This window comes from Musa acuminata, chromosome BXJ2-2, assembly GCF_036884655.1.
Source record: "Musa acuminata AAA Group cultivar baxijiao chromosome BXJ2-2, Cavendish_Baxijiao_AAA, whole genome shotgun sequence".
Taxonomy (NCBI): Eukaryota; Viridiplantae; Streptophyta; class Magnoliopsida; order Zingiberales; family Musaceae; genus Musa; species Musa acuminata.
The window spans coordinates 31,966,436-31,993,256 of record NC_088339.1 but is presented as its reverse complement, the minus strand read 5'-3'; the positions used below and the strand labels follow the sequence as shown (position 1 = coordinate 31,993,256).

The 26,821-nt window shown below is 38.4% G+C and overlaps 5 protein-coding genes across 9 annotated transcripts; 3 read left to right on the top strand and 2 right to left on the bottom strand.

Annotated features, from left to right (window-relative positions):
• Positions 1-1,641: 1,641 nt before the first annotated feature.
• Positions 1,642-6,630, bottom strand: LOC103974644 (uncharacterized). The gene is made up of 3 exons (XM_009389516.3): positions 6,264-6,630; positions 3,386-3,623; positions 1,642-2,057 (listed from the first exon to the last, which is right to left on the bottom strand). Exons 1-3 carry the CDS (start codon positions 6,582-6,584, stop codon positions 1,906-1,908), a joined length of 711 nt encoding a protein of 236 aa, XP_009387791.2. The 5' UTR covers positions 6,585-6,630; the 3' UTR covers positions 1,642-1,905.
• A 2,412-nt stretch (positions 6,631-9,042) lies between these two features.
• LOC103974654 (uncharacterized) lies at positions 9,043-11,565 on the bottom strand. Of its 3 annotated transcripts, XM_065096898.1 has the most exons (3): positions 11,317-11,565; positions 9,512-9,959; positions 9,043-9,169 (listed from the first exon to the last, which is right to left on the bottom strand). In XM_065096898.1, the coding sequence occupies exon 2, from the start codon at positions 9,942-9,944 to the stop codon at positions 9,519-9,521; it is 426 nt and encodes a 141-aa protein (XP_064952970.1). In that variant the 5' UTR covers positions 9,945-9,959; positions 11,317-11,565; the 3' UTR covers positions 9,043-9,169; positions 9,512-9,518. The 3 variants fall into 3 exon arrangements, with proteins under 3 accessions (XP_064952970.1, XP_009387806.2, XP_009387799.2); XM_009389531.3 differs by lacking the exon at positions 9,043-9,169 and having other exon boundaries at positions 9,413-9,959; positions 11,313-11,565; XM_009389524.3 differs by lacking the exon at positions 9,043-9,169 and having other exon boundaries at positions 9,413-9,959.
• Positions 11,566-12,009: 444 nt separating this feature from the next.
• LOC135606096 (THO complex subunit 4D-like) lies at positions 12,010-21,674 on the top strand. 3 transcript variants are annotated; one of them, XR_010484678.1, is made up of 8 exons: positions 12,010-12,330; positions 14,283-14,525; positions 15,320-15,463; positions 15,550-15,618; positions 16,833-17,023; positions 17,869-17,916; positions 21,049-21,344; positions 21,427-21,674. XR_010484678.1 is itself a non-coding variant. In XM_065096893.1 (7 exons), the coding sequence occupies exons 2-7, from the start codon at positions 14,325-14,327 to the stop codon at positions 21,284-21,286; spliced, it is 891 nt and encodes a 296-aa protein (XP_064952965.1). In that variant the 5' UTR covers positions 12,010-12,330; positions 14,283-14,324; the 3' UTR covers positions 21,287-21,674. The 3 variants fall into 3 exon arrangements, 2 of the variants coding, with proteins under 2 accessions (XP_064952965.1, XP_064952966.1); XM_065096893.1 differs by having other exon boundaries at positions 21,049-21,674; XM_065096894.1 differs by lacking the exon at positions 12,010-12,330 and having other exon boundaries at positions 14,382-14,862; positions 21,049-21,674.
• Positions 21,675-22,294: 620 nt separating this feature from the next.
• On the top strand, positions 22,295-24,318 carry LOC135606095 (plasmodesmata-located protein 6-like). Its single transcript, XM_065096892.1, has 3 exons — positions 22,295-23,187; positions 23,647-23,748; positions 23,842-24,318. The coding sequence occupies exons 1-3, from the start codon at positions 22,464-22,466 to the stop codon at positions 23,850-23,852; spliced, it is 837 nt and encodes a 278-aa protein (XP_064952964.1). The 5' UTR covers positions 22,295-22,463; the 3' UTR covers positions 23,853-24,318.
• A 1,634-nt stretch (positions 24,319-25,952) lies between these two features.
• On the top strand, positions 25,953-26,761 carry LOC103976190 (germin-like protein 8-14). Its single transcript, XM_009391402.3, has one exon. The coding sequence runs from the start codon at positions 25,972-25,974 to the stop codon at positions 26,614-26,616; it is 645 nt and encodes a 214-aa protein (XP_009389677.2). The 5' UTR covers positions 25,953-25,971; the 3' UTR covers positions 26,617-26,761.
• The last annotated feature ends 60 nt before the right edge of the window (positions 26,762-26,821 follow it).

Sequence of the window (26,821 nt, the reverse complement as noted above, 5' to 3'; positions counted from 1 at the left end):
ACGTCCGTCGGCTGAGGGCGGAGGCGCGGCCGAAGGAACTTGAACATGCCCGATCCCGTCGCCATCTCCGCCCAGACCCAAATCTAATCGGTGGATCAGAAGAGGGAGACAGTAAATGCTTCCGAGGTAGGGTTTCCTTCCGATATGGACTTCGATGTTACGATGATCGAAGACTCGCTTTCCCACTAAAGGACAATTTGATACGGTCACGAGACGTGACCTTAAGAGACCTTTCACCGCTTTAACTTAACATGCCAAGTAAAGATTTTTTTTCCTTTTTATCCATCATCTAAAATATATATTTTTTTTAACCTTCTTATATTGATTAATAGCTCATATTCTACATTTTTGCTCATCTTTTGAAGAGAAAAAAAAATGGGAAAAGGGATATTTTTAATTAAAAAAAGGCATTTGTTGGATGCAATAATAGATAATTTTAATTATTATAACACAACGGCCTTTCACCTTTTTTTTTGTTTCGATCGGTATAAGTTAAGAAGGAAAATGGATGAATTCCAGATTATACACGAAATTAATTTTAAATATATTCAAGATCTTATTTATGGGGGAAATGAAACTGTTAAAACCATCAACTCATTTTTAAGAATAAAGTTTAATATGACATGTTAACTTATTTTTTTAACCTCCAAAGCAATTTCTTATAGATAACCATTTCACATAACTTTTATCTCAAACTTTTTCTATTAATAAAAGATCCTTTAAAAAAACAAAATGAGAAATACAATCAACAATTGATAAAGGAGTTTATATAGATAATCCAATCACAACACATACCCCACATAATGCCCAATGATTCTGCATAATTACTCTGGTGGAATAATTCCCATCGTTCATTTTGACAATTGACCTTAAAAAAATTAAAATCAGAGAAACTCTAATACCATAAAGCAACTCAAAACTTTGGGCCATATTACACAGCAATAAAGCAATGGCTTACTGTACTGTCATTGTGGAAAGATCTATAGATCAATTCAAGTAAATCAGAAAATATTTTGTAAGAAACAATAAAAACGGATTCCATGTCTATGATATTTCCTACTAGAAAATCATGGTCAGAAAAGATATATAAGTATGTTGATTGTGCAAGATGAATCAACTAAACCAAATGGTGTAATGAGAAAGTTACACACAATTACACAGCAAACATAAACAATAACATTGCATTTCAATTGATTACGGTGCATCTACATGGAATCCAGTTTGGTTACTCCCACCACAAATGCAAGTGAAATATGCACATGAGCTTTAGAAGTCTGATGCAATAGCTTTGAAGAGTGAAAATACCAAAGAAGGCCAATGCTACATACACCTAGACAAACTGCTTTATGTTTGCAATATTCAGAACTACTTAATTCTCGCTATCACTGTCACCGAGAATAGAACTTTACCATTGGAATGTTTCACCTGCAGATGAGTTCATACATCCGTTCCAACAAAGTTTAGCAGAGACCCACGCCTTTCATGAGCTATGGTTCCTCGTTTCCGTACCATGTAGTAAAAGATTAGAGCCTGCAATGAAGTCACAGGATTTTGTCTTGACATAAATTCTCGACTGAAAATGAATATAAGATATGAAGAACATCAATTGGTGTATGTTTACCAAATAGACCTAACAACAACTTCAAATATACTTGTATCTTTATGCACATTCAGTACTTGTTTACATAATCTTCATATATACATGGTGCCTGGTCGATATTAAATATAAGCAAAGAAATAATCTTACTGGAACCTTGCAAAAGTTCACAACATGAATATAAAGTTAAGATGCATAGTTGAACATCATAGTAAGATACAAGATATGCACACGTCTAAAATCCATAAGAAAATGCCCAAGGAAAATGTGTTGCAGGATATGAATGACGACAAGGTCAATCATTGGGTTCAATCGGCAGACTTGGATGATACGTTCTGTCTTGCTTGCCAAGCAGTTGAATATGCTGATATTGCAGTGCTCGTGATGCTCACTGATTGCCTGGTGAGGTCCACGCTTTTCTTAACAGCAAGCCAAACAATCCAGATGAATCCGATCCATCCTACAGCACAATGTTGTGACAATATTTGCAGGTCAAATTACAGAGACTGCCAAAACAAAAAAGGGAAAAAAATGCAATCTCCCAATTGAAAAACCATAATAAAACAATTTTAGATTCTACGTTATGTAATCAGATGGTCTCAACAGCCAAACTAGCTTTTGGAGCCTTCCTTCTTTGATTTTTGTTTTTTCCTTGGGACCTTTTTTCAAATAAAAATTAGCTACGTGCTCCAACAGTTGTACAATATCAATAAGCATTATGTACAAAATACTTGCTACAATAAGCAAAACTAATATCATATAGAACTGTCGTATCTCCATTTCAGATGCTTAAAAATTTTGTTTTCAGCTTTTTTTATAACATACCTAATTGACAAAGGATTTTTTGGGAATAACTATGTCAAGATAGCAACAATCCCTTGTTCATTCTATACTTAAACAATAATATAAGCTATAAGAAAAGCCAAAGACATCCTGCCTTCTTACTATCAAGTTAAGAACTATCTCTAAGAAAAATTAACAGCAAACAAATTATAATATGAGTAAGGTATACTTGAGTTAGTGCTAAGCCCCTGAAGAGAAAAGAAACTCATTATGGACCCTTTTTTTATTATTTGGATTTTGGACAAGGAACTTACTCCTAGAAAGTCATCAGCTGAAAAAAAAGCACATGATACAGATTTGAGCCAAATGACAAAACTCCATTGTTAAAGATGGAACCTCTTCTAGAAGGTGGGGAGCAACCACTAGATCATAAGTGCTTTTTTTTTTTTTTTTTGAGGCAACAGTCTGAGCATTCATAATGAACAACTCACATGGAGCAACTATGTTTGCACCATCTGGGCTGTACAGCAAGGACTTGAATACCCAGAACTTTAACAAAAATAAGATAATAAATAAGTAAATTTTGGTCATCTAATGGAGGGACTTGTGACGTTATAGAATACACTCCAAGTTTGAACTGTTGAATGATCATTCAGAAAGCAATGACCACGTGAGTCTTGTGAAGCAAGAAACTTGGTGAAGATTCCCATGATTATGCCTTTGATGTGGTAAGGAAGTTGTTTAAGGAACCTATTTGATGAAAGTAACAGATCCTTAGGAGAACAAGGTCTTTATTAGCAGGGCTACATTCTAGCTCATCGAGCAAAAGCAATGAAAAGACTACACAGGAGTTTTTGCTGCTCAAGTACAGCATTTTATGTCTGTTTGTTGTTCAGCTCAGACAACATAAATTTCCAGAGGATAAAAGGTAGATTTTTTTTGCGTTATATAGCCCCCGGAAATTAAGAGACACTAGATGAGAATAAAATGAAAATTGTTACATACCAGTAGCTATCAAGACGACAACTATTGCTGAGATGGTTGTAGTTGAAATCACAAAAGTTGCAAATAGTAATGCTCCAATATAAACTGCGGTTAAGCAGGTAAGGAAGACAACTAAAAAGCCTCCAGCAGCTGCAGATGATACTAGAAAGGAGATAATGATAGCATTTAATGTGGCCGCGAACAAGAAAAACATGCAAATCATCAGCCCTGTCAATGCCAGAAGAGTGATTGTTCCAACCTGTCATGCAGCAAAGACAACTGTAAGTTGTTCTCAATTTGAATGGAAGTGACAAACCTAGGGTTTCTACTTAAAACTATCAACATATTACTACTTGAACTAGCATAAATCCAGACACTCCACACATCCTGTGGTGTGTACAAGTGACTAAGCAGCAACAGGAGACAAAAAGGAAGTAACCAGTGCAGTGTGTATAAGTGACTAGGTTCCCATCAATGTGGAGTCTGGGGGAGGATTAAGATATGCAGCCTTCCCTCCAAATATAAAGAGACTGTTTATGTAGCAAAAGTAGTCAAAAGACAAAATTTTAAAATGAACTTTTGATTGTAAATACTGGCACTGAAAAGAAACTCCAATAGCTTTTGTGTCAAGCTTGCACCAAAGAACTAAAGTTTGAAGATTGGCTTTGAGCAGATAATATGATGCAGGATGCTGCAGTTGCATTTGCCAGGTGTGTAACTGAAGCAATATGCTGCAGACAGAATCTTAGTTCCTCATAAGGTGCAAACATTGTATACGTTAGCATAAGAAGATACAATAACTTGAAAGCATTGCAAACAGAAAGTGCAACTTGCATTATCAAATATGAGCATGGTTTTCAGCCTGCGGCTTCCATAGACAATAACACATAATTTCAACTCAAAATGTGTAATAGAAACTTTCAGTTTGCAAGAAAATTTAGTCATTAACCTGAACTTCAACTATCAATTTGTTATTTGGTGTGTCCCAGTATACAATTTGCATAGATTTTCAACTTATAAGTTTTTTATCTGACTTCTCATTCTTCCTTACAGCAGGTGTAGAGAACCTCCTATTCTAGTGCCACAAACTTGTTCCACTTCCTCGTCTGACTAAGCTTCAACCCCTTCATTGCCGTACAACCCCACAGAGAAGCACCCACATGAAAATTATTCCCATTGATGGGGCTTCCAACCCTACCTCACTGTTTTTAGCTACATCATAATGTATGTGTTAATCACGATAGAACCACACTTACTATACTCGGTTTCTTTCACCCTTAGGTGGCTGCCAATGCCTCACACCAAACGACCAAATTGCCCAAGATCCTTGAAGTCTACACTTTAGTTTCTCGACACCGTATTCCACTATTCAGATTCAAGAAAATTTTCCTTGTCAGCACTTTTTGATTTATATAGACTCCAGCACCACCCCCCATTACTAGGACCAAGTGCACATAAGACTGGATACAGTGAAATGTTGAGAATCTAACTAAAACCACTGCCCTTACTTCATCCTAGAGACCTTGTATCTACCTCTCTTCCATGTATATGAATGCCTCCCTATAAAACACCAAATAGTCTAAGGTTCCCAACATACATAACATTGCTTTTGACACTATATCCTACAAGTCACATCAATCCCTTAATTTGTTTACAGACGGCCAGGGACAAATTAACTCCTTTTCAGTAAGAGAATAATGGCTACCTGATGCAAGTCCTAAATACAACTTGACAAAGTGAAAATGGATCAATTTACTGTTTCTTCTACATAACATGCCCACTTCACTATTTAGACACCCAAATCAGATAACGAGAGATTCATTCACTATGTTTCTTTTTCCAACTGTCACATATACTAATAGTTAATCTCCTAAAATGAAATCTTACAATGAATTCCTAATATGTCACGAGATTTACTTATTGTATTTTTACTTCTAAGAACTACAGGAACTTGAATATTTGTATCAGCCTAAGGTTATGAAATGAACCACTTTCTTTGGATCAGAAAACATAACCTAGGATGAAAGCAAGGTATATGACTCACTATGCTTACCTGTCATGGGTTACTAAGGACATGTTGATATCTTTATATCTTGAAATTACTAGGCCAACAACCATTCTCCATGGCTAAATTTCTTCACAGCCCATCCTACAAATAGCTCCAAACTATTGGATATCCCTTGCCTACAACTGCAAGGTAGAAACCTTTGCTACATCTGCAGTCTGTTCCTGGCAACAACTGGAGCATCTCCATGTCATAGTACAGAATTCAGTCTATATATCAAAAAAAGAAGTTAAACTGAAATTTAAAAAAGAAAAGGGCTACTTTGCAGGCATTCCAGAAGCAAAATCTTTAAAACTTACATTTACTGCAAGGATTTTTTTTTTTTTCCTAGTTTAGGAAAAGAAGAGGTGAGAAAATCAACTAACGAACTTTTCCCTTGAAAAAAATCGGAATTTTGAACTAGGGCAAGGTAAACACTCCCTAAGGTTTCATTTGACATAATATAAACTGCGACAAGCAGTGGATTACAGGCTTAAATTGCATAAAATTGTATTAACCTAAGCAGGATTATCTTTGACAAAATAAAAATAAGGATAACAAATGCAGTTACCCTCGACTCGAATCCCTTTTCGGAGATCTGGCACCTTAAGACAACCTTAACTGACTAAATTAAGTCGGTAATCCTCCCACGTCGTTCCTGGGGCCGAAAAGTCTGAGTAGTTCTATATACTTCTCATCAAAGATCTTAGCTTTCTGAATCAACATACCAAACATCGACTCAAAATCTTACAATTACAAGAGGGGTTGAAAACGGACCACCAAAGAATATTCGATTCAATTAGCTTGAAGAGTTTATAAGCGATTATCACTGCACGAAGAAGGCTATCCACGCACCGCGATGACAAACAGAGCACGAGGAGAGCCACCGCGGCGCGTCCACAAGAGGAGGTCCCGGGCGGAGTTCCTGGAAGCTTCTCGGAGGCAGGGGGAGGCCTTGTAATAGGAAAACTTGAGCCGCCGAAGGAATGCGGCAGGAGGCGACGCCTCGGGCGGTGGCAAGACGACGCCGGCGAGGAAGTCGCAGATGACGGAGTAGAGCGTAAGTTCGCCCTCAGAGGCGGAGGGGCCAACCTCGATCTCGATCGGACGGGGGACACCACCGTCCGCGCCCACTCCGCCGTTGGTTCTCGTCGTCTCCCCGTCGGAGTCCACCATCTCGCACTGAGAGAGAGAGAGAGAGAGAAAGAAGGGGCTGGGGGTGGGGTTGCGTTTAAAACGTGTCAACGCTGGCGCGTCTAGATATGCCCAATAGAAATGACTCCTCAAACAGAGCATATCAACGTGGCTTAAACAACGGACCCACAGATAAGACCCTGCAACTTCGTTGGCTGACATGGCAGGTAACTAATTGGGTACGAAAAATCTCGAGTCGTAAAGGGTTGTTCTCGATCTTTCTCATCTCTCCTAATGATTGATAAGACTAGTATAGTTAAAAAAGGACTATTTCTAGGGAAAGTTTTTTCGCATAGCGTCCTCGTTTCTAAAATGATAAAAAAGTGTTTAGACGAATTTTCGAAAAAAAAATCGTTACTTTTCAAAATTTTTCGTAAAGTATTTTTCTTTTAAAAAACTTTTAAAATGATATTTTTTAATAATTATTTTACCCTCGCTCTTGGACCAGTCGATCGCCCACCTTCACCTTGAACTGTCATTTGCAATTCTCGTCATTGACCGTAAGGGAGGAAAGAAAGAGGAATGTCATCGATCATGAGCAAAGATGGAGAGGGAGTGATAGTGTATCCTTATCCATCATTGACAAAAGGAGAGGTTGTGGCTTTCATTGTCGCCTATAAAGCCTCACTCGTGTCATCGACCACAAGCGAGGAAGAAGAGGGTGTGACTCACCCTTGTCGTCGACAGCAAGGGATGAAGGAGAATGCACACACTTTTATCGTCACTGTCTTGTGCAAGGGTCATGAGAAAGGTGTGTAGCAACCAGGGCGATGGGGTCAATGAAGGTAAATCCAATGAAAGAATGGGCAAAATGATCTTTATATTGCCAAGAGCGTTGTTTCAAATATTTTCAAATTAAAAGTGCAATACAATAAATATAAAAAAGTATGAGATTTTTTAGAAAATTTGACCAAGGAGTCTTTACTTTTTCAAGAGTAAATTCTTGAAAAAAAAAACTCTCTAAATTCCATAATTTTTCAAATAGCATCATAAGTTTCAAAAATACCTTTAGAGCATCGTTTTTTTTTTCTTTCAAAATGATTATCCTATCCCCTATTGCCCTCACCCAGTACCTACCTATGTTATCATCTCGTCTATCACTATCCTCTGTCAGACCCACCTAGTGATCGAGACACAATGGGCTTTATCGCACCCCGTTGGACCAGCAATGAAGCAACTCTTGTCGCCCTCACGTGAGCAAGGGCATAGGCAACACTACATGGCACCTTTGCAGCTAGCAGTGGTCCTCGACACCCTTGAGTAAGGGTGTAAGCAATAGTGGCGACCCTTATAAACCTTACGTAAGCATGGGTCTAGCCACATTGTGTGGCTCATTTGCAATCAACAATCATGGTGAGGGTTGAGAGTTTAGCAAGGTCCGATTGGGGTCGCACAGCCTCTTTGACATTAATCACACTCGAGAAAAGGAGAGGCAAGGGAGCAAGGTTGACACGAGCGAAGGCACAAAGGCAAAATTTTTTCAAAACGACAATGCCAAAATCATATTGTTATGCACTTAGAGGTGCTTTGTGAGAAATTTGGGTACTTTGCGAAAAATTTTCAAACTTAGGATGCTATACGAGAAATTCTAAAATATATTTATAATATCTTTAAATGATTATATAATATTTTTTTATTGAATTAGAATCATCATAATCCTATTAAAAATATTATAATTCAATCTTAAGTTTAATTCTCATAAATATTAATTTTTAACCTTATTATATTTATTAAGGTTTCATAAAATAATTTAAGGTTTCAAAATGTATTCTTGATGATTAGGGAACAAAAACATGCAAAAAAAAAAAAAACTTACTTTTATATAAACCTATAGAAAATTACTTTAATCGAGGAATAATGACTCAAAATACAATACAAATGAATTTATCACTTTTAATGAGATTTCAAATTGGTATTTTTTTTTATTTAAAATCAAAATAAAAAATTAAATTTATTGTAGGATTTTTAAATAGGGTTATAATATTTTTTAATCCTTCAATAAAAATACTATTACTAGACCGATTCAGCTTATAGATTAGTCCAATGCAAAGGACAAGATTCCTATCAAGAAAATTTTGAAACTAAGAGAAAAGAGGGATACTATTTGAGAAAAATAAAAAGAATGATTAGAGAAAACCTAAAATGAAATATCTCTCTATAATCTTATTTTCTATTAAAAAATTACTATTGGTAACTCCTTTTTATTATTTATAATTTTTATTTTAAATATTTTTAATAATTCTAAAATATTTCTCTATAAATAGAGATAAATACTCTTTATCATTTCCCCCTTTTCCCCCATATTCGCCTTCGTCATGCATCAAAGGTGAATACATACCTCAATCAAAGCATCATAGAGAGAAAGAACGACATCATCACATGTCAAACTACCCTATCAAACAATCAACGTGGTAAATATATACCTCAATCAAATATAGTGAAACTACTGTCGCACATAACTACTCATCTTCCCCTTTAAAATTACTGGGTTTTGGCAACCAACTTCAATTTTGATACTGATCTTGCAGCTCACGAACCAAACATGTAAAGGCGCTTCCATGGTGATTCTGAAATTAGAGAACATGAATCAAACATGTCAATCGATTTGGCTTTCCAACTCCAACAGATTTCAGTTTCCAATTCGACTATGATCCCATTGATATGGTTCAATTTTCGGATTATGAGATCAGATCCAAGCACTGGTGAGACACCTCACCATCAAACTAAACTAGATAAAATTACTTCAAGTTAACACCTCAGGCCTGATCTATCGTAAAGTAGCAAGTGAATCTATCAATCGACAAGAAAGATGAAGGGAGGAACTGTAATTGTCCACTGAACTGTTCTAGATATTATCACAAGGTACAACTTACTGACCAACTACAAAAGCCATATATATAGTGACTTACCAGACAACTATGTCTGTCCTTCATTATCTGATTTTGAAAATGATGCTATGGAAGTTTGATCGTAGGAACTCTCCCAGTTTCTCCCATCAAAGTGCCTAATTTCAACATGAGCAAGAGTACCAGCGTCGACACACTTAACCGTCACTGCAACACCATCAGGATTTGATCTTGGGAAGTAGAAAGAAGTTATACCACATATCTTGCAGAAGGTATGCTTGGCAGTATGGGTTCCGAAAGTATATGTTGTTAGGAACTTATCAGAATCAGCTGCGAGCTTGAATTTGGATGATGGCACAATGAAGTGGATATTGCCTCTCATGGAACAGTCAGAGCAGTTGCAACTCCATGCTACCACACTTGATGGTGCTTCAACTTGCCACCTCACATGCTTACAGTGGCAACCACCAAAGTGAACGGCGGAATCTCCATCCATGAAATTGTATTCTACCTAGTAATCGATAAAAAGATTATCAAACAGAATTTGGGTATTACAACACAGTTTATCTTAATAACATTGAAAGCTAAACAACAGTCGAAAGGAGGTACAAACTTCAAAAGAAGACTCCCCATGGAGTAATTTTTTTTTTCCCAGTAACTCATGACCTTTAGTCATGACTACAAATCAATATCGCAAAAAAGAATGCTAGTCGATGTATATCAAAATCAGCAAGTAATAATGCGTCTTAAATGCTAGATCCTAAACAGGAAACAGAGTCGTGTCCATATAAATATCATGACAGGTTCCTCTGTGAATTCCTGAATAAGGACCCATAGCTCCTCTATGATCTGCCAAGTTCTATACCAATCTTTATCGTATACAGTGTGACATACACATTATATCTGAATCTTTCCTTTATCGAAAGATTATTAAATTTACAACGATCGACTAAAGTGCCAAATACTTCAGCTTCTTCAAGCGAAGGCAACTTAACCACAAGGAAAAACCCAGCCAAAGACCAACCAAATTGAAGCACAATGTTAGCACTGACATCTCAAAAGTGTCAAGATTGAAGCAACAAAACAGTAAGAATTCCATAACGACACTTGTGATGAGTCTTGTTACGAGTTAAATCCCATTCCAGTATGACGTTATGCAGTAAAATCATGACCCTAAGTGGTCAAAATTCAATGACACTACATAATTGGGCCATGAGGCTTCTAATTAATTCGGTTACTGAAAGCCTCTGTCCGTTTGAAGCCTTATGTCCAGGATGATAATATGTAGGATTACGAATCTAACATGCCTTTTCATTATTATGCATGAGATAGAGCTATTTTATCGAGTGCCAAATGCTAACATAAATCAGAAAAGAGTCAAGGATATCATATACCCTTTTAACTATACTATTCCTGATCTTACAATTAGCTAGCTAAGTTCCTAGAGAATGCAACAATTTACTTGAGATAAATGGAATATACACTTTGGAAAAAGATGACACCTAAATTTAATCAATGTTCTAACAAGACTCCAATATTTCTGTTTTAGACACTGTCTATCATAACCAGACACAGAGTAGTTCACTGTTCTCACACCCCATGAAATTAATGCTTTAAAACTAATTAATCCTCTCAAGGAGTTTACTAAAAGCTTTAGCAGATTTCCCCAACAACAACTGTGAAAGTAAAGACAGCATGAAAAGAAAATAGTTTATGTCTGGGCAATATAGCATCGAAATTGGATTAGCAGAATCTCATAAAAATTTCAGTTTTGATAATATCATAACATGAAAATATACAGAAAGCCTCATCATGTCTACCTGTTTTAGCCCATAACTCAAGTAAAAACTCAACAAGAACGTACTTACTCGAGCCGGTGATGGATAAGCAACTGGGACTCGGCCGGGGAACCTGCTGTCGAGGTACTTTGTAGGACGGGTCGGCACCCGGCGAGGACCAATCCAGGCTGCGGTGGTGTCAATGGGAGAAGCGTCGGAGGACGAAACGGTGACGACTACACAAGCGGCGCTCGTGAAGGGGAGGGCCGGTGGCGACTAGGGCTCCGCGGCCTTGAGAGCTTCGTGGCTCGTTTGAGCTCATCCGATCAGAGCCCAAACGGTTTGCGGCTCGGCCCTTTATGAATGCACTATAATTCTATTTAAAAAAACATTTTAACTATACTTCGATTACTCTAAATCGATATCAACTTTAATTATTAATTTTATCCTAAATTTTGAGGTTTCATAAAATGATTTATTTGAGTGTTTGTACGAAATCAATATTATTCGATATAATTTCAATTAATCTTAATTTAGGTATATATCTTTTTTTTTAAGTATTATATTCATTTTCGTTTATGATACAAATAGTAATAATAAAGACGAGAAAAAAACATTATAATTTTATTTAAGAAGCCCTACACATTTTAACTAACCATATTATATACCAATTGCATGTGCAGTTAAATGGTAGTTTGTAGGGACAATTACATGAATGACCTAATTTAGCAGGGATATATATGGAATTTTGCTTCAATAGAATCATTAACTTCACACGCTTGACCTTTGCCGACGCGAGAGAAACCCTAAGGGTTCCAACGAGCGATCAAACTTTGCCATCCGCTTCACCCCCCACCAAGAAACGCTTGAAATCATCTAAAGAACGTCCAATCCATCCAAATTCTCCCATGTCCACTTGAATCCGTCGGAGTTTCTATCACCAGAAAGCCTAGTAGAAAGCTGGGAGCGTTAACCCTCTCCGATACTTTACCCTAGACTCATCAGCTTCTTCCCGCTGAGGCCGCTCAAGTTTCTCCCCTTTCTCTTGTGTGCGGGGCCTTCTTTCTTTGAGCTAGCTGAGGAGGAATCTGTGGTGATCTCGAGGTATTTCTTTTGTCTTTCTTGTGGTTTTCCCCTTAGATTACTTATTTGATCTTTCATCTGGATTTTGCTTTTAATTGTTTGATCATTTGTGACTGCTGCTGAAAGATCGTTGATTCGAGCCATTTGCTTCAGACTAATTCGATGCTTGTATAATGTGATTATGAGCCCTGTGTATGTTTTCCTGTAGAATGAACGTTTATATGCCAGTGCATGTGACGGTTAAAAGTGCATTTTAGAGATCTAGGTGGTGGTTAATAGTTCTGATATGTGTGTTGGAGGCGTCCAATCTTAAATTCTATTGCCGGCCTGCCCCTTCCTCACTAGGGGCCTCTAACTGGTGGCGGCGGGGACTTCTGTTGCCAGTAGCTGCTTCTCTTTTGTTGTCCTCATACTTGGCAGATGCATTGGACATGTACCCACACATATCTGATGCATACCAGTGTCTAATGCGTGGCTCCCAAGATGCCATGTTTGTGCGATAGAGGATCTTAGTGATCTGGATTTCTCATGGCTGTCATAATTTGCATCTCAAGCACAAAGCTTATTACCAAAGTGTCTCATGTATGCATGATGTCCAAATTTCCATTATGTGTTGTTGATTAAGCACCAGGTTAGTTAATTAAATATTCACTCTCTTCTGCTAAAAGCTGTCAAGTCACCATGATGAATTCCTGATTATACACTGGTGAATCCTTCCCATGAATTTTGCAAAGCATAGACCGCAATGGAGAGTAAATATCACAGAAGTCCTCTATCTCATTTATATTGAGCACCACTAGCTTGCTGCCATCTGAAATGCTAGATAATCAAAAGTTCACCCTCTTCTTGTATATAGCTGTTGATTCACCATGGTGAATTCCTAGTGGTTTGCTGGTGAATCCTTCCTTGTTGTGTTCTCAGAGCATAGCATGCAGTCAGAACAAAGGTCATAAACGCTCTCTTTTTTGCTATACTGAAAAAAATGCTACCTAGCCTTGCCACTATGAAAAATGCCATATCTATTTGGGAATTTTTTCCTGTTTATTTTTGGTCTCTATTGTTTGTTTCTTTTATAACTATTTCTTTCTTGGAGGTAGATGGGGATGTTAGATTATACATATGGCATCTTTCTAGCAATGGCAAAAGACTGAGAGCAAATTATAGTGGATCATGGATGATGTTATGTTAGACTGAAGAGTGAATCAGAAATGAAGAAGGGGGATAATGATCGTGCAGAATGATGTAGCTATGTTCCGTGATATGTGATTCATATGCTGGTGGTCTCTGAAGTAAAATTATGCTAATGAGTATTGTTTTATTAGACTAAATAAGGTTGTCAAACTTATTAGCTTGGCTGACTGTTTTCACTTGAAAAAAATGTTCTTTTCAAATACAAATATTATCATGACTTTAGTATTTGCCTTTTGTTTTATGAGATGGTTGTATGATTTTATTATAAGGTTTGATGCCGTTGTTGAACATATCCTTTTAGTCACTGATGTTAAATTCCAGAGAGCATGATGTACATTCTGCTTGCACAAGACAATTTTGGGATATCTGGTTTTGATAATTTAATGAATGGCAATGAAAATATGAGTTTGAGTGTGTTAAACTGTTAATGACGTTGTGCTGCCAAGTGTTCGAGTTTTTGACTTATTTTTGCATATCATGCTGATTTTGAGGGATTGTTAAGGAGTACCCCGCAATTATTTCTTTCACGTACAATTGATTCGATGAATCCATATAAGGCATCATCTGATTGTTTTGGACTTCCAAATTTCAGTCCTGGAGTTTGCTTGTAGTTTTCTGAGAGGGTTGGTTCTACCATTATATCTATGCACTTAGTTTTTCATTACAAAGGTTTATTTCTGTAAGAGATTTCTATCTTATGGAAATCGTAATGTTTTATACCTTGGGTCTTTTCTTTTAAATGAACAAATAAAATGAGTTCAACTTGTTCTTTTGTACTGCAGGTTTTAGTTATTATATTTGGCCTTTTCCTAGTCAATTGTCAAATGGCCACATCTATGGGAATGCCAAGGGATGATTTGATTAAGAATCGAACTGCTAATCAAAGAGGGAGAGGGAGAGGGAGAGGCCAAGGCCAAGGGCGTGGCCATGGACGTGGTGATACTTTCCGTGGAAGGGGAATGGGCATGCTTCATCGAGGCAGTCTCAGTGTTAACATGCGGCCATCTCCGTACAAAATTGCTAAGGCAAGCCTAAAAATGTTGCTGTTTATTTTGCATGTTCAAGAACTTGAATCATTAGAATGCCAGACATGAAGGGGAGAATATCTGAATTTTTCACATGGAGAGGCCCTTGCACCACTTTTGGATTATATTGCTTTTTGGTGTATGATTCATTAAAGAAGTATTTAAAGGGGAGAGTTTCAAAGGATCTGTTGCTAAATTTGGAACTTTGAATCTTCGACGGTCGAGCCTTCAATTTATATGCTAGTTCATGGAGTCTTTTTTTGTTGAAGTGCTCAAGGAGTTGTACTTCGGAACTGGAGCTCTCTCAACAGTAACTTATCATCAGCATATGATATTGGTGGATTTCTCTACTTCCATTTGTTCTCTGTACACATTATATGCTATTTTGCTGGAATCCTCATCTTCATTTTTCATGTGCATTCTTTATATGCTAAATGTTATAGCTCATATCACATAATAGTAAAAGGTATACTCTTTCTACGGGGGGTTCTCTTTTATAGATAAGTTACATGAACTCTTCTTCATGAGGATGGACCTTAATACAACGGTAAGGTTGCATCGTGACTAGAATTCGGGTCATAGAAATAACCTTGCTATTTGTTGTGGTAAAGTTGTTTGAATTGGCCCTCCTACAGACCTCACATTGGTAGGAGCTTCATACATTAGATCACTGCCCTTTATGAACCTTCTTCATTCTTCCGTGAACTTGTTATTCACACTAGGTAGATCAGTTTTATGATTATGTGCTAACATATCTATTCCATTATCTGTATCTTTGGCTGCGACTTCATCAGTCTTTCAGCAGAACAAAGGGTATGATATGGAGGCATGATCTCTTTGATGATAGCATGGTAGCTGCAGGCATTTCAGGAATCGAAACTGGCACAAAACTTTACATCTCAAATTTAGATTATGGGGTGTCCAATGAAGATATAAGGGTCAGTTAAAGTCCACAATTGACTGAATTTAGCTCCATTTCTGTTTGCAATTATTTTAATTTTATTATTTCTTAATTATCATACAGGAGTTATTCTCTGAAGTTGGTGACCTCAAGCGTTATGCAGTTCATTATGACAGGAATGGTCACCCTAGTGTGAGTTTCGTGTCTTTTTCCTAATGAAACTGTAATCTTTTTTCCTTTTTGGTGATAGATCGATTGTTGCATCTAAACTATGCAAAAATTTTGAGGAATGGTCGCCGTAGTGTGAGTTTCTTGTCTTTCCCTAATGCAACTGTAATCTTTTTTTACCTTTTGGTGATAGATCGATTGTTGCATCTAAACTATGCAAAAATTTTGTGTATATGATTTTTGGCTATAGGAGATAGAAAGAGTGTAATTCTATATTTGGCGCGAATGAGTTATCTTGCCATATATCTTAGGTCGAAGAATGGGAGAATTGCCTTTTACTTTTTGAGACATTCCAATTACATAATTGGACACTCTGCACACTGGTCCATATCCTTAATATACTAATGTTGAGACATTCTAATTACGTAATTGCCTTCATCTTGGACCATGCTGTGTTGGTCCACATAATAGGTCAAGAAATGTCTTATTGGAACTTATTCAGCAATGATTGCCAACATGGTCAAACAATGTTTTAACTGAGTTACTAGTGTTAGGCTACTCAATTCCCTAATGTTCTCTTTTATCGTGTTATTGGTATTTCAATTTTCAACATAATTAATTTTCTCATAAATATTTAAAATATAGCAAATTGTAATATGCACTTATAATACTGAAATAACATTTTAGGAGTTTTTAAATAAAAAGTAGTTGAAAATAATATTGGCATTCATCTAGATGGGTGCACACAGTGCTGTATTTGACTTTGATGAGGGTGAAAGTTGTATGTATTTGTTTAAAATGGTTTTTAGCCACCTTTAACTTGATAAGGCTTTTTTATTTGAAAAACAAAGTCCATCTATGTTACTTGAGCCTATAAGACTAAAACCACATATTAGATCAAATGCACAACCACAAGCATGCAAACCTGAAGAATTTCCCAATGAAGCCACTAAAAGGAAAATCCCAAGATTTAAATGGGTAAAATAGGAAAAGTAATCTGCAAACAGCATAATCCACCTGAAGAATTTCTGTGTGCTTGAGGCAGAAATCATTTGCATCGATAGAGTGGTAGCTGGTAAGATTATACATGCAATATTTCTGTATTTGTAGGACAGTTCCTTGATGGGATTTATTTTTGCTGTGCATGTTACAAGGGCATATTTGTCGCTTGCACAAGCTTCTTTTTTTTATTTGTTGTATATGCAGTTTTTGGTTTGAATCTTTAAATTTGTTTACAGGGTTCAGCAGAGGTTGTATATACAAGAAGAAGTGATGCCATGGCTGCCTTAAAACGATATAACAATGTGCAGCTGGATGGGAAGCCTATGAAAATAGAAGTTATAGGCACTAATCTAGGCTTGCCTGTCACTCCTCGTGTGAATGTTGTAGGTGGTCCAAATGGTAGAGGAAAAAGGACAGTTGTTATGACGTATGTGGTTCTTTTCTGTTATTTTTCTTCTTGCTTGCATTTATATCACTGGTTTGTGCCAATGCATTAAAAAATGTTGAATTTTCATTTTTTTTAAAGATATCTAGATTATATCGTTTTGTTATTTTTTCTTTGGACTATTCTGATTATGTTCAAAAAAAGGACTGCTGGGTCCGCTGTATCAGGATTTCACTCTGTGCTCTTCTTGGTCCTATTGAATCTTCCTATAGAAACTGCCTCTTGTTTTGGGTCTTATTTTCCTTGTTCCTCATTGGACTTGAAACTTTCCTTGATGATGTTTGAGTTGTTTGACTGTCTTCACTGATAACATTGATATGTTTGTCTGTTGTGTGTTGGTTTATGTTTTCCTTTTCCAGTATTTTTTTTTGCAAATTGTTTTCATAAACTGTAAAATATTATGTAACTTTCATGTGAAGTGTTACATTAATTTCATTATTCTACCATATTTGCTTTTGTATTTTGCTCTTTGGGTAATATCTTTCAGTACAAGTAATACTAAAAAATGTTCACATACTAATTTTGCCAGCCTATCTTTGATGGATTATTCAAAAGACTCAAGATGTTCCTTTTTTGTACTATAACATAAAATTCTAGAAACCCAGTTCATTAAAATTAGTTTGAATGAGGTTGATGGCAAAGGGTGACCAGCTTCTGTTTTGGCTTTTGAAAGCCCTTAGATATGAAGATTTTGTTTGGATTTTGGGAGCCCTTTACACATCACAAAAACACAACTTAAGACAAGCTTCTTTAATGGAGATTATCTTCCGCTTATCCAAAGGAGCTTTTTTTCACTTGAAGCTAACCTTGGTAGATTCTCTTTTCAGCCCGCAATTTGGTCGAGGTGCTTCTAGTTCTTTCATTCGTGCTTCCGGGTAAGGTCACATAAGATCATATACCTTATGATTATTGAGAATCTTTCTTAAGTGCCTTTATATCTACTTTAAGAATGTTAGAATTTTAGTTGGTTTTGCAAATCTTCAGTTTTATTTAATTTATCCATGTATTAGTAGTAGTGCTATTTGAAAGTCTGTTTCCTTCTAGCGTAAATTTTTTTAATCTAGTTTATTGGGTTGATTGCAGACTATTAGAAATACTAAGCCAAAGGACTAGGCAATGTGACAAATTTGAGGTGGTTATTGGTTCTAGGATCTAAGCGACATCATTATTTGACTGGTGTGCTTTCTTGCAATTTTCTTATTCCACTGATACACTAAGTCACCATTCCAAGAACAACCACATAAATCTATAAAAGGGAATTGGAGCAAATTTGATATTTTTAACAACTGAAATCAAGCCACAAAAAACCATTCCAAGAACAACCACGTAAATCTATAAAAGGTAATTGGAGCAAATTTGATATTTTAACAACTAAAACGTTGAGGATCCAATTTCCTATCAAATTGTATATGTATACACAGGACATAACCTTTGTTCAATCTTTGGGACCTTAAAGAATTAAATATTGACCACTTTTTGCAACATTAGAAAGATGAAAGAAAGTAAAACGTTGTAGTCAGACATTTGTTCTAGGACTTTAATGATACTCATGTACTATTTGATCTAGAACTTTCATGAAATCCATTTTGTCATAATTTATGCCACCAAAATCTGGAGAGATTGGAAGAAACCAATCTCTAAAATCAGCTTTACTTATAGTCATGTGAGCTAAGAATGCTTGTTTGACGCTTCAGACATATGCTAGCTTATCCAAGGACAAGTCATTTTCCGAGTGTACACATGTGACCTCAGTCTAAGTGACTCTTTAAATAGAATATCCCAGGCATTGATCATGGTTCTGCGTAGAACTTGTTTAGGTTTATGTTTGAGTAATCGCAGGCAAACATCAAGCTACTTCATAGGTCTGGGTTTGGGCTTTGTCATATGGTTCAAGAAGAGAATTGCTTAGATTGATTATGTTTGGCCAACTGAATTATGTGCCTTACATTATAATGACATTGATTGATTATCTTTAGACCAGCTAGTCAAAACTCGTTGGGACGACATGCCGGAAGATTCGATGGCGTGTTGAAAGTTTCAATTACTAGTCAGAAAAACCATTAAAGTGTCAAAGTCTTGGTCGAATCCATATTGGGCTGTAATTGGGTTGGAATTGAGTCCACTCTATTTGACAGCATGTGACAAACATTGGGCTTGAATTTCGGTCAGGCTTGGGCCCTTACTAGGCCAGACACATGGCAGCACTTTTCATCAGTATCGATGGTTGTGCCACCCAAACTTAAAGGTAGTACTGTCCAAGCTGGCATTGTTACTGCCTAGGTCATCGGTAGTATGACCTGTGTCAATGTCGATGCATGTCGGTGTTGATACTGACCTCTGGTTGAGGTATCACCCCGAGTCAAACAGTAGTTCTGTCAGGACTTTATTTGCTGGTTTGGATTCATTTTTTAGGCCTTTTTGAGGTGCAAATACCTGGTGGTGCAGTCTTGTTTGAGTGTCTTCCACCATATTGGGTTATTTTAATACGCTGTAAAGATAAATGTGACTCATAAAAGGTTGAGTGATCAAGTCTAAGGGTCTGTCCTAAGCCTTGAAAAGGAGAAGGTTGTAAAAGGTAATTGATCAATCGCTGGTCTTCCCATTGATTAAGAAGAAAAGCGATAGTGCCATATGCAGTGTAAAAGAAATTGTTTTCTAGAACTTATCATTAGAACAAGTGAGCTTTGATGCAATAGATGGAGTCTTACTTTCATCATCATGTCTCTTATCTTAACCTTTTGCATGAATCTCTATTCTTGCTTCTGTTGGGAATTGGTGTTTCTCTACAGGAGCAAGAGAAACACTTCAAACCCTTGACATACTATTCCTAATAGTGAAATAATTTGCCTTATCTGTTGGACACTCTTTTATGGGAGTAAATACTGGTTAGACACTTAATAGGCTTCTTTGACTCTCTAAAATGGCTACTATAAATAGTTATGTCAATCACATGAAAATTGTAAAAAAAATTGAAAATTATATCTTACTCTTGCTTGGAAGTCAGGTTGATGACCTGTCTCGAAGACTTTTAAGTCCTATTTTGTCATGTTCAATTGGATTAGTTTTTGGATATAATTCAAGATTACTCATAATAAGTGCTCACTATTTTCTATATCTGGAACACTCCATTTCCCTTCTCTGATTAACACTTATTTGGCTAGGAAAGCCTTTTTCAGTTGGACCTGACCTTCTCAGTGTCCTGTGCTGAATTAAGGCTCATATAAGAAACAATATTGCATTAGCGAATTAGGTGCTTTTGGGTTGAAACCTTCTGGATCGGTGCATTTATGTGCTGTACTGAACTGTCCTGGATTAAGCCATGCTGAGTGGACCCTTATTTTAGTCTTTTTGCAGCGCAATGGAGTAGTCTAAAGTCAGATACCCTGGCTAAGCCCTCGTCTGAGGGGCCAGCTTCCAGGTTTGGGCCACACTGTAGGAGCATTTTGTATTATGGTAAATTAGTTTCTCAAGCAAAAGGCTTCTGAAGGCAGTTATTTGAAACAATAGAAGCCCCATTGTTTTTGTTGCTCTGCTTCTTTGGGAAGACATTGTTAATATAAATTTTCTGGTTTCTCTTAAATATACACATTTTCCTGATACATTAAAAGGAACTTGCTCATATGTTAAACCCTGCCGCTTGACTTCTTGCCAATGCAGTTAATTGTGATCATACTGCCTATTTGGAAATTTTGATGTTTATTAAATGCTAATACTGAAGATATGCTGTTGTGGTTGCAAAAATGGCTTTTAATCTCGGGCTTTTTGAAGTGCCTATTTGGAACTGTTGGTGTCTCAGTGTTTGATATTTGTTCAAGAATCTATTGGAACAACATTAAATGGAGATTTAGTAAGTCAGTTCTTAGGAATGTTGCAAATTTCATAATTTCTGATTAAAGCCCAGGCGAGTGCAATGACCCACTTATGGTTGCCTTGTGTTCGAGATCAACGTGTTCTTTATCCGTGTGTATATGTTAGCTATTGCATTAACCGAGTTATCTGATGAGCAGGATAACTCGTGGAGGCTTCCAGCGAGGCCGTGGTCGTGGCCATCTCAATGCTATTTCCAGTGGCAGAGGCAGTGGTCGTGGCCATCTCAATGCTATTTCCAGTGGCAGAGGCATTGGTCGTGGCCGTGCCAGTGGCAGAGGCCGTGGTCGTGGGAGGAAGCAAAACCTTGAGAAGTCAGCAGATGAGTTGGACAAGGAGTTGGAGACCTATCACTCTGAAGCAATGAATACATCTTAATTTGGTTTGAGGTCCAATTTGGAAGTCTTGTATGCCTGTTTAAAAGGGGTTGATGGAGGTATCATACTGGTGTTTGCACTCTAGTATATTGTTTGTTGGACACACAATAACAATTTTATTGTTGTGTTTGCCGGAACCAGATACAATGTGTGAAGAAGCCTCACTCGAGGATGAGATCTGAACATATCCACAGTAGTTTGGATGTCCTTTTTGCAGAATGCAGTGGTCCGAGAATAAGAAAACCCAGCAGTGTGCATGATCGTGGCAGACACAGACAGCTAGTCCCATGGTTTTCTTGTATTTTTCAGGCATTCATGAGTTGTATCAGGAGTGAAGAAGATTTCTATATTTTGGCTTTTGGAGATGTTTACAAAAGGCTTCTTGTTTTTGTTGCTGTCGTGTATTCTTCTCACTACTTGTTTTAAATGCTCCTAATGTCGTGTATTCTTATGCACTCTTTTGGAGCAGTAATAGTGTGTAGTGTTGTCCGAGTGTGCTATGTGGGGATTGGCTCACGTAGAAAGATGATGCCTTGGGTAGGAAATAGTCCCTTTTAATTTACTATTCCAGCTACCCTTATGATAAGTGCTGGTGCTTGTAACTTCTATTAGCATTCTTTTTATGTCCCCGGGAAGTTATGATTAAAGCTAAACCCATAGGTCGGTAGACGAAAAGCAACGAGTTCATGTCCAAGCTTTTCAATCTTCCAGTCCTCAACTACCCAAACCTTTGATAGATAAAAGTGTGCAGCCACTAGGATGACATTCTCATTGCAGAGTTCATTATCTTATTCGTGGGGCGTGGGGGTTGTGCATCACAGTTACTAATCACGCCTCAACCAGCAAACCTAAAGACTATACATCAACCAGCTTCACTGATATTGGAGGCTGTCATGTGACTCAAATGTCTCCTCTGTATAAAACAAAAAATGAAATATATATATATATATATATCTCTTCTCTTTTATCAATGATGTCGCAGAATATTCACCTCCCTCTTCCTCTTCTTGTTCTTAAAAGCCCCACCACACTCAATTCACTGCCTCTCTCACTCCTCGGCGACTATATCTGCTTACTACATCCAACCTCTCTCTCTCTCTCTCTCTCCCTCTCATCATTCCACTGCTATCTACAAGAAACAAGAACAACAAAGAAAGAAAGAACAAGACAAGCAGGAAATGAGTAGACTGTTGCTTATCTTTCTGTTCGCTTGCGTTGCTCCACCGTCAGCGTCGGCCTCCGACGGCTACACCGACTTCGTCTACGCCGGATGCTCGCAGCCCAAGTGCACTCCGGGCTCACCCTACCAATTCAACGTCGAGTCCCTCCTCGCCTCTCTCGCTAACGCCGCTGCTTACTCCTCCTACGCCAACTTCACCTCTACCGCCGCTGCCTCCTCCTCCCCGGCCTACGGTCTCTTCCAGTGCCGCGGAGACCTCCCCTTCTCCGACTGCCACTCCTGCGTCCGCTCCGCCCTCTCCCAGCTCTCCTCCCTCTGCCCCTCGGCCGCCGGCGCTGCCATCCAGTTCAGGGGCTGCTTCCTCCGCTACGGCAACGATTCCTTCCTCGGCAAGGCCGACACCAGCGTCCTCTACAAGAAGTGCGGCCCCCCCGCCGGCGGAGGATACAACTCCGACATGCTCGGCATGCGCGACGCCGCGCTCGCCGACCTGACGTCGGACTCTGCCCGGGGGAGCTACAGGATCGGCGCCGCGGGGTACGTGCAGGCGGTGGCGCAGTGCGTCGGCGACCAGAGCGCAAAGCACTGCGAGGACTGCCTAGCAGCGGCGGTGGCGGAGCTCAGGGCCGCCTGTGGCTTTGCCGTCGCCGGCGACGCTTACCTCGGTAAGTGCTTTGCCAGGTACTGGTCCAATGGAGTCTACACGTCCAAGACCGATCACGGTGAGCGCCTCTTTATGATCACCGGTGTTGCTGCTGCTCATCTCTTTCCTTCGCTTTCGTAAGTGCATAATATTTTTAGGAAATAGTCTCATATTTAGAAAAATTAAGAGAATTGACCGACAACACAATAAAAAGATCTTTGGATCGAATCGATATCAAATCTAATGTATGTTAATTCGATAAATTTGACTCAGACTTATTATGAATTTCTAACAAATATATCTCTTGTAAGCATTTTGATTCATTCAATAGTGATCCTTTAAAGTAAATTCCATGGCTTTCAAGGGAATGTGACCTTTTCTTGATGAGCTAATAATGATTCTATCTTGTATTGCCAACAATAGTATAAACAATGCTTAGGTTTCTTGATGAGCCAATAAGGACCAAATTGTCAAGGTTGGAGTTGGTGAATACTTTTATGTAGAACAAATTGATGCAGATGATTTCTTTTATCTTCAGATGATGAGGCTGGGAAAACACTGGCAATTATCATTGGGCTCATAGCAGGAGTTGCTCTCATAATAGTCCTCCTTTCCTTCCTCAGAAAAGCTGGAAATTATGGTCTGCTCTCATTTTAATGTTCATATGCATCATGTTATCCAAAGTACCATTAGATTCAAGCCCTTAACATATGTTGTTTCAATCTATTTGCAGGTAAATACTAAGTTGAACTGGTAATCCTTTCTCCAAGCTTTCTTGCCTGTGCTTTCTTTTTAGCTTGTTGGGGTTCTTTTATAAAACCATTTCTAAAGATGTGGGGTAGTCTCTTAAAGTGTATGAGGGACTACAAAGAGAAAAAGTAGATGAGAAAGGCATGCTTCCTTGAAATAAGTGAAGTGGGAAAGTATCCAACACAAAAAAAAGAAGAAGAAAAAGATGAAAGGAGAAGATTCCAAACACACCCCATTCCTCATGTTCATGTAGCTTGATCTTTCTATTATTTATTCTTAGTTATTGGAAGAACCCTTTCTATGGCATGCTGTTCTTGTCTCTTGGCTTGGTGGTATGTGGTAGGATGTAATGGTAGGTGACTTGGATCCATGTTCTTGTATCAACTAAAGCATACTACTGGAAGGGGGGAATCCTTTTTGCTCACCAACTCCATCATTTCAAACTTTATATTTTATGGAATCTTGGTAGCTTCATTCTAAAAATGAGGAATGTTTTTACACTTGGAGATGATAAGACTATGATCCCTATCAAGTAGTAAGCTCATAACTAATGAGGAAAAAATTTAGCTTGTCCACAGACAAATGCATTAAACATATTTCTTTCAAGATGTTTGTTTACGGTGATATTAGATCCAACTTGAGATATTTTTCGTGTCGATCGTCAACTAATTGAAACCCAATTCAATTCATTTTTATATCACTTGCTTTTAACGAGTAAAGTCATGTAGTTAGTTTTAAACCGCTTGTGGATTCAGCTTTCACTTCGAGACTTACAAGCTTTTAATGACATAATTATTATTATTATTATTATTTTTGTCTACGTGGGCTTGAATCAAGTCGGGCTAATCATATCATCATCGATACGATCCACCTCAAGAACTAATATTATCTAATGTTTGAAGTGACATTAACGATGAGATTTTTACAAATTTAAAACAATAATATTTATTTATTTTAATAAACATAACTTGAATTAAGAATATCGATGAATTACTAAACAACAAATAATATCACTGAAATAAAAATATCGATGTGAATGTATACAGTCATTCGATAAATTGAAAAGAAATATTTTTATTTGTAAATCATTATGCATATCTTCGATAGTGAATAAAATAATAAAAATCATTAGAAGAGGATAATTTGATTACATTAAGGATTCTCTAAAGAGTACACTTTAGATTGAGAATATGAGTCGACCTCAACATAAATGACGACTATAAAGTCCCCCCTAACTACGAGCACTCCTCCATCACGAGGGAGTCTCTCCCTTCTTCACATCTTTCATAGATGCTTTGCCTTACTTCTCTTCTTACCATGATGATCGCAAGGTGAAATCAAGAAATCATGCACCGGCTAACCCTCTCGGAGCCAACCCATTCGATGCTTGTCGACAAGAACAGCACGTCGGATAAGGTTTCTGCTGCAGAATGACTTACGAAGCCAAACCCTCTCTCTCTCTTCTCCGACTGTGCTAACGATAAGAGGTGAAACTTCAGCCAGGTTATGTATGCTTCATTAGATCCTAGGAATATGCCAACCACTGATTGAGTGAGTCGTCGGACCACGAGAAGGTCTTCCGTTCATGTGTGGAATCCACCTTCTTCCGTTGGCTTCTCCGGTCCCCTTCCCTGCCGTGTAAGAAAGGGAAAGCGCTGCTGGAGTTATATCAAAAAGATGCTCGGTGGAATTGACCCGAAGAGCTGTCAAACTGTCTTCTTCTTCTGCCGCCTTCGTCCCATCACCACATCCGGCGTGTGATGACGGGTGGATCGGATGTTGACATCATATCATTTACATTAATTCACCCAACCCTCCTCCTGCATGTACTTTTAAAGAGGATGAAAGATTAGATATTTCAGAGTTCATGTGTGAAAACAATGTACAAGATGATTATAATGGAGCTAAAAGAATTCCTTATTATGAAAACAATCTCAACTTCGTACATGTAAATCTAAGATATTTGTTTGAGGGTCGACAGGGCTTCACGTGATCTTTCGGCTCAATAATGCATGTCCATGCACGTGAAACCCTTGCATGCGCTGCACTGCACTGCATTCCATCTCCTCTATATTACCCCCTCCAAGCCGAAGTCGGAGAAGAGCAAAGCAAAATGGCCGACGGTAGAACAACTCCGCTGTGCGTCTTCCTCTTCTTCCTCCTCCTCTCGGCTGCCAATGGCCTTGTGCAGGACTTCTGCGTCGGCGAACTCTCCTCCTCTGATACCCCTGCAGGTTACCCTTGCAAGGAAGTCTCCGCAGTCACCTGCGACGACTTCGTCTTCACGGGTCTCGGTGTGCCCGGCGATACTTCCAACCTCATCAAGGCCGCCGTGACGCCAGCCTTCGTCAGCCAGTTCCCGGGCGTCAACGGACTCGGCATGTCTGCCGCCCGCCTCGACATCGCCCCCGACGGCGTCGTCCCCCTTCACACCCACCCCGGTGGCTCCGAGCTGCTTTTCGTCATCGAAGGCACCATCTGCGCTGGCTTCATCTCCTCCGCCAACGATGTCTACTTCACGACGCTCAACAAGGGAGACACCATGGTCTTCCCGCAAGGCCAGCTTCACTTCCAAATCAATGCCGGGGACGTCACCGCCGTCGCATTCGTGAGCTTCAGTAGCCCCAACCCTGGGCTTCAGATCACCGCATTTGCGCTCTTTGCCAACAGCTTGCCCTCTCCGCTGGTGGAGAAGGTCACTTTCCTCGACGACGAGCAGGTGAAGAAGCTCAAGAAAGTTCTCGGAGGATCCGGCTAAGCTTATATCAAGGATTTGTTTCGTGTGTTTCTCGTGTTCTGCAATGTGTGTTAACGAACTAAGCCAATGGTGACGCTTTGTACTCTTCTTCTTCTTGCTCATGCCATCTTATGTTGGTCTTATATATCATCATCTGCTTTTCGTATGAGTCCATTATCTTTCGGTGATTTCAGCATTTTCATGCATTCTATAAAACAAAACAAAA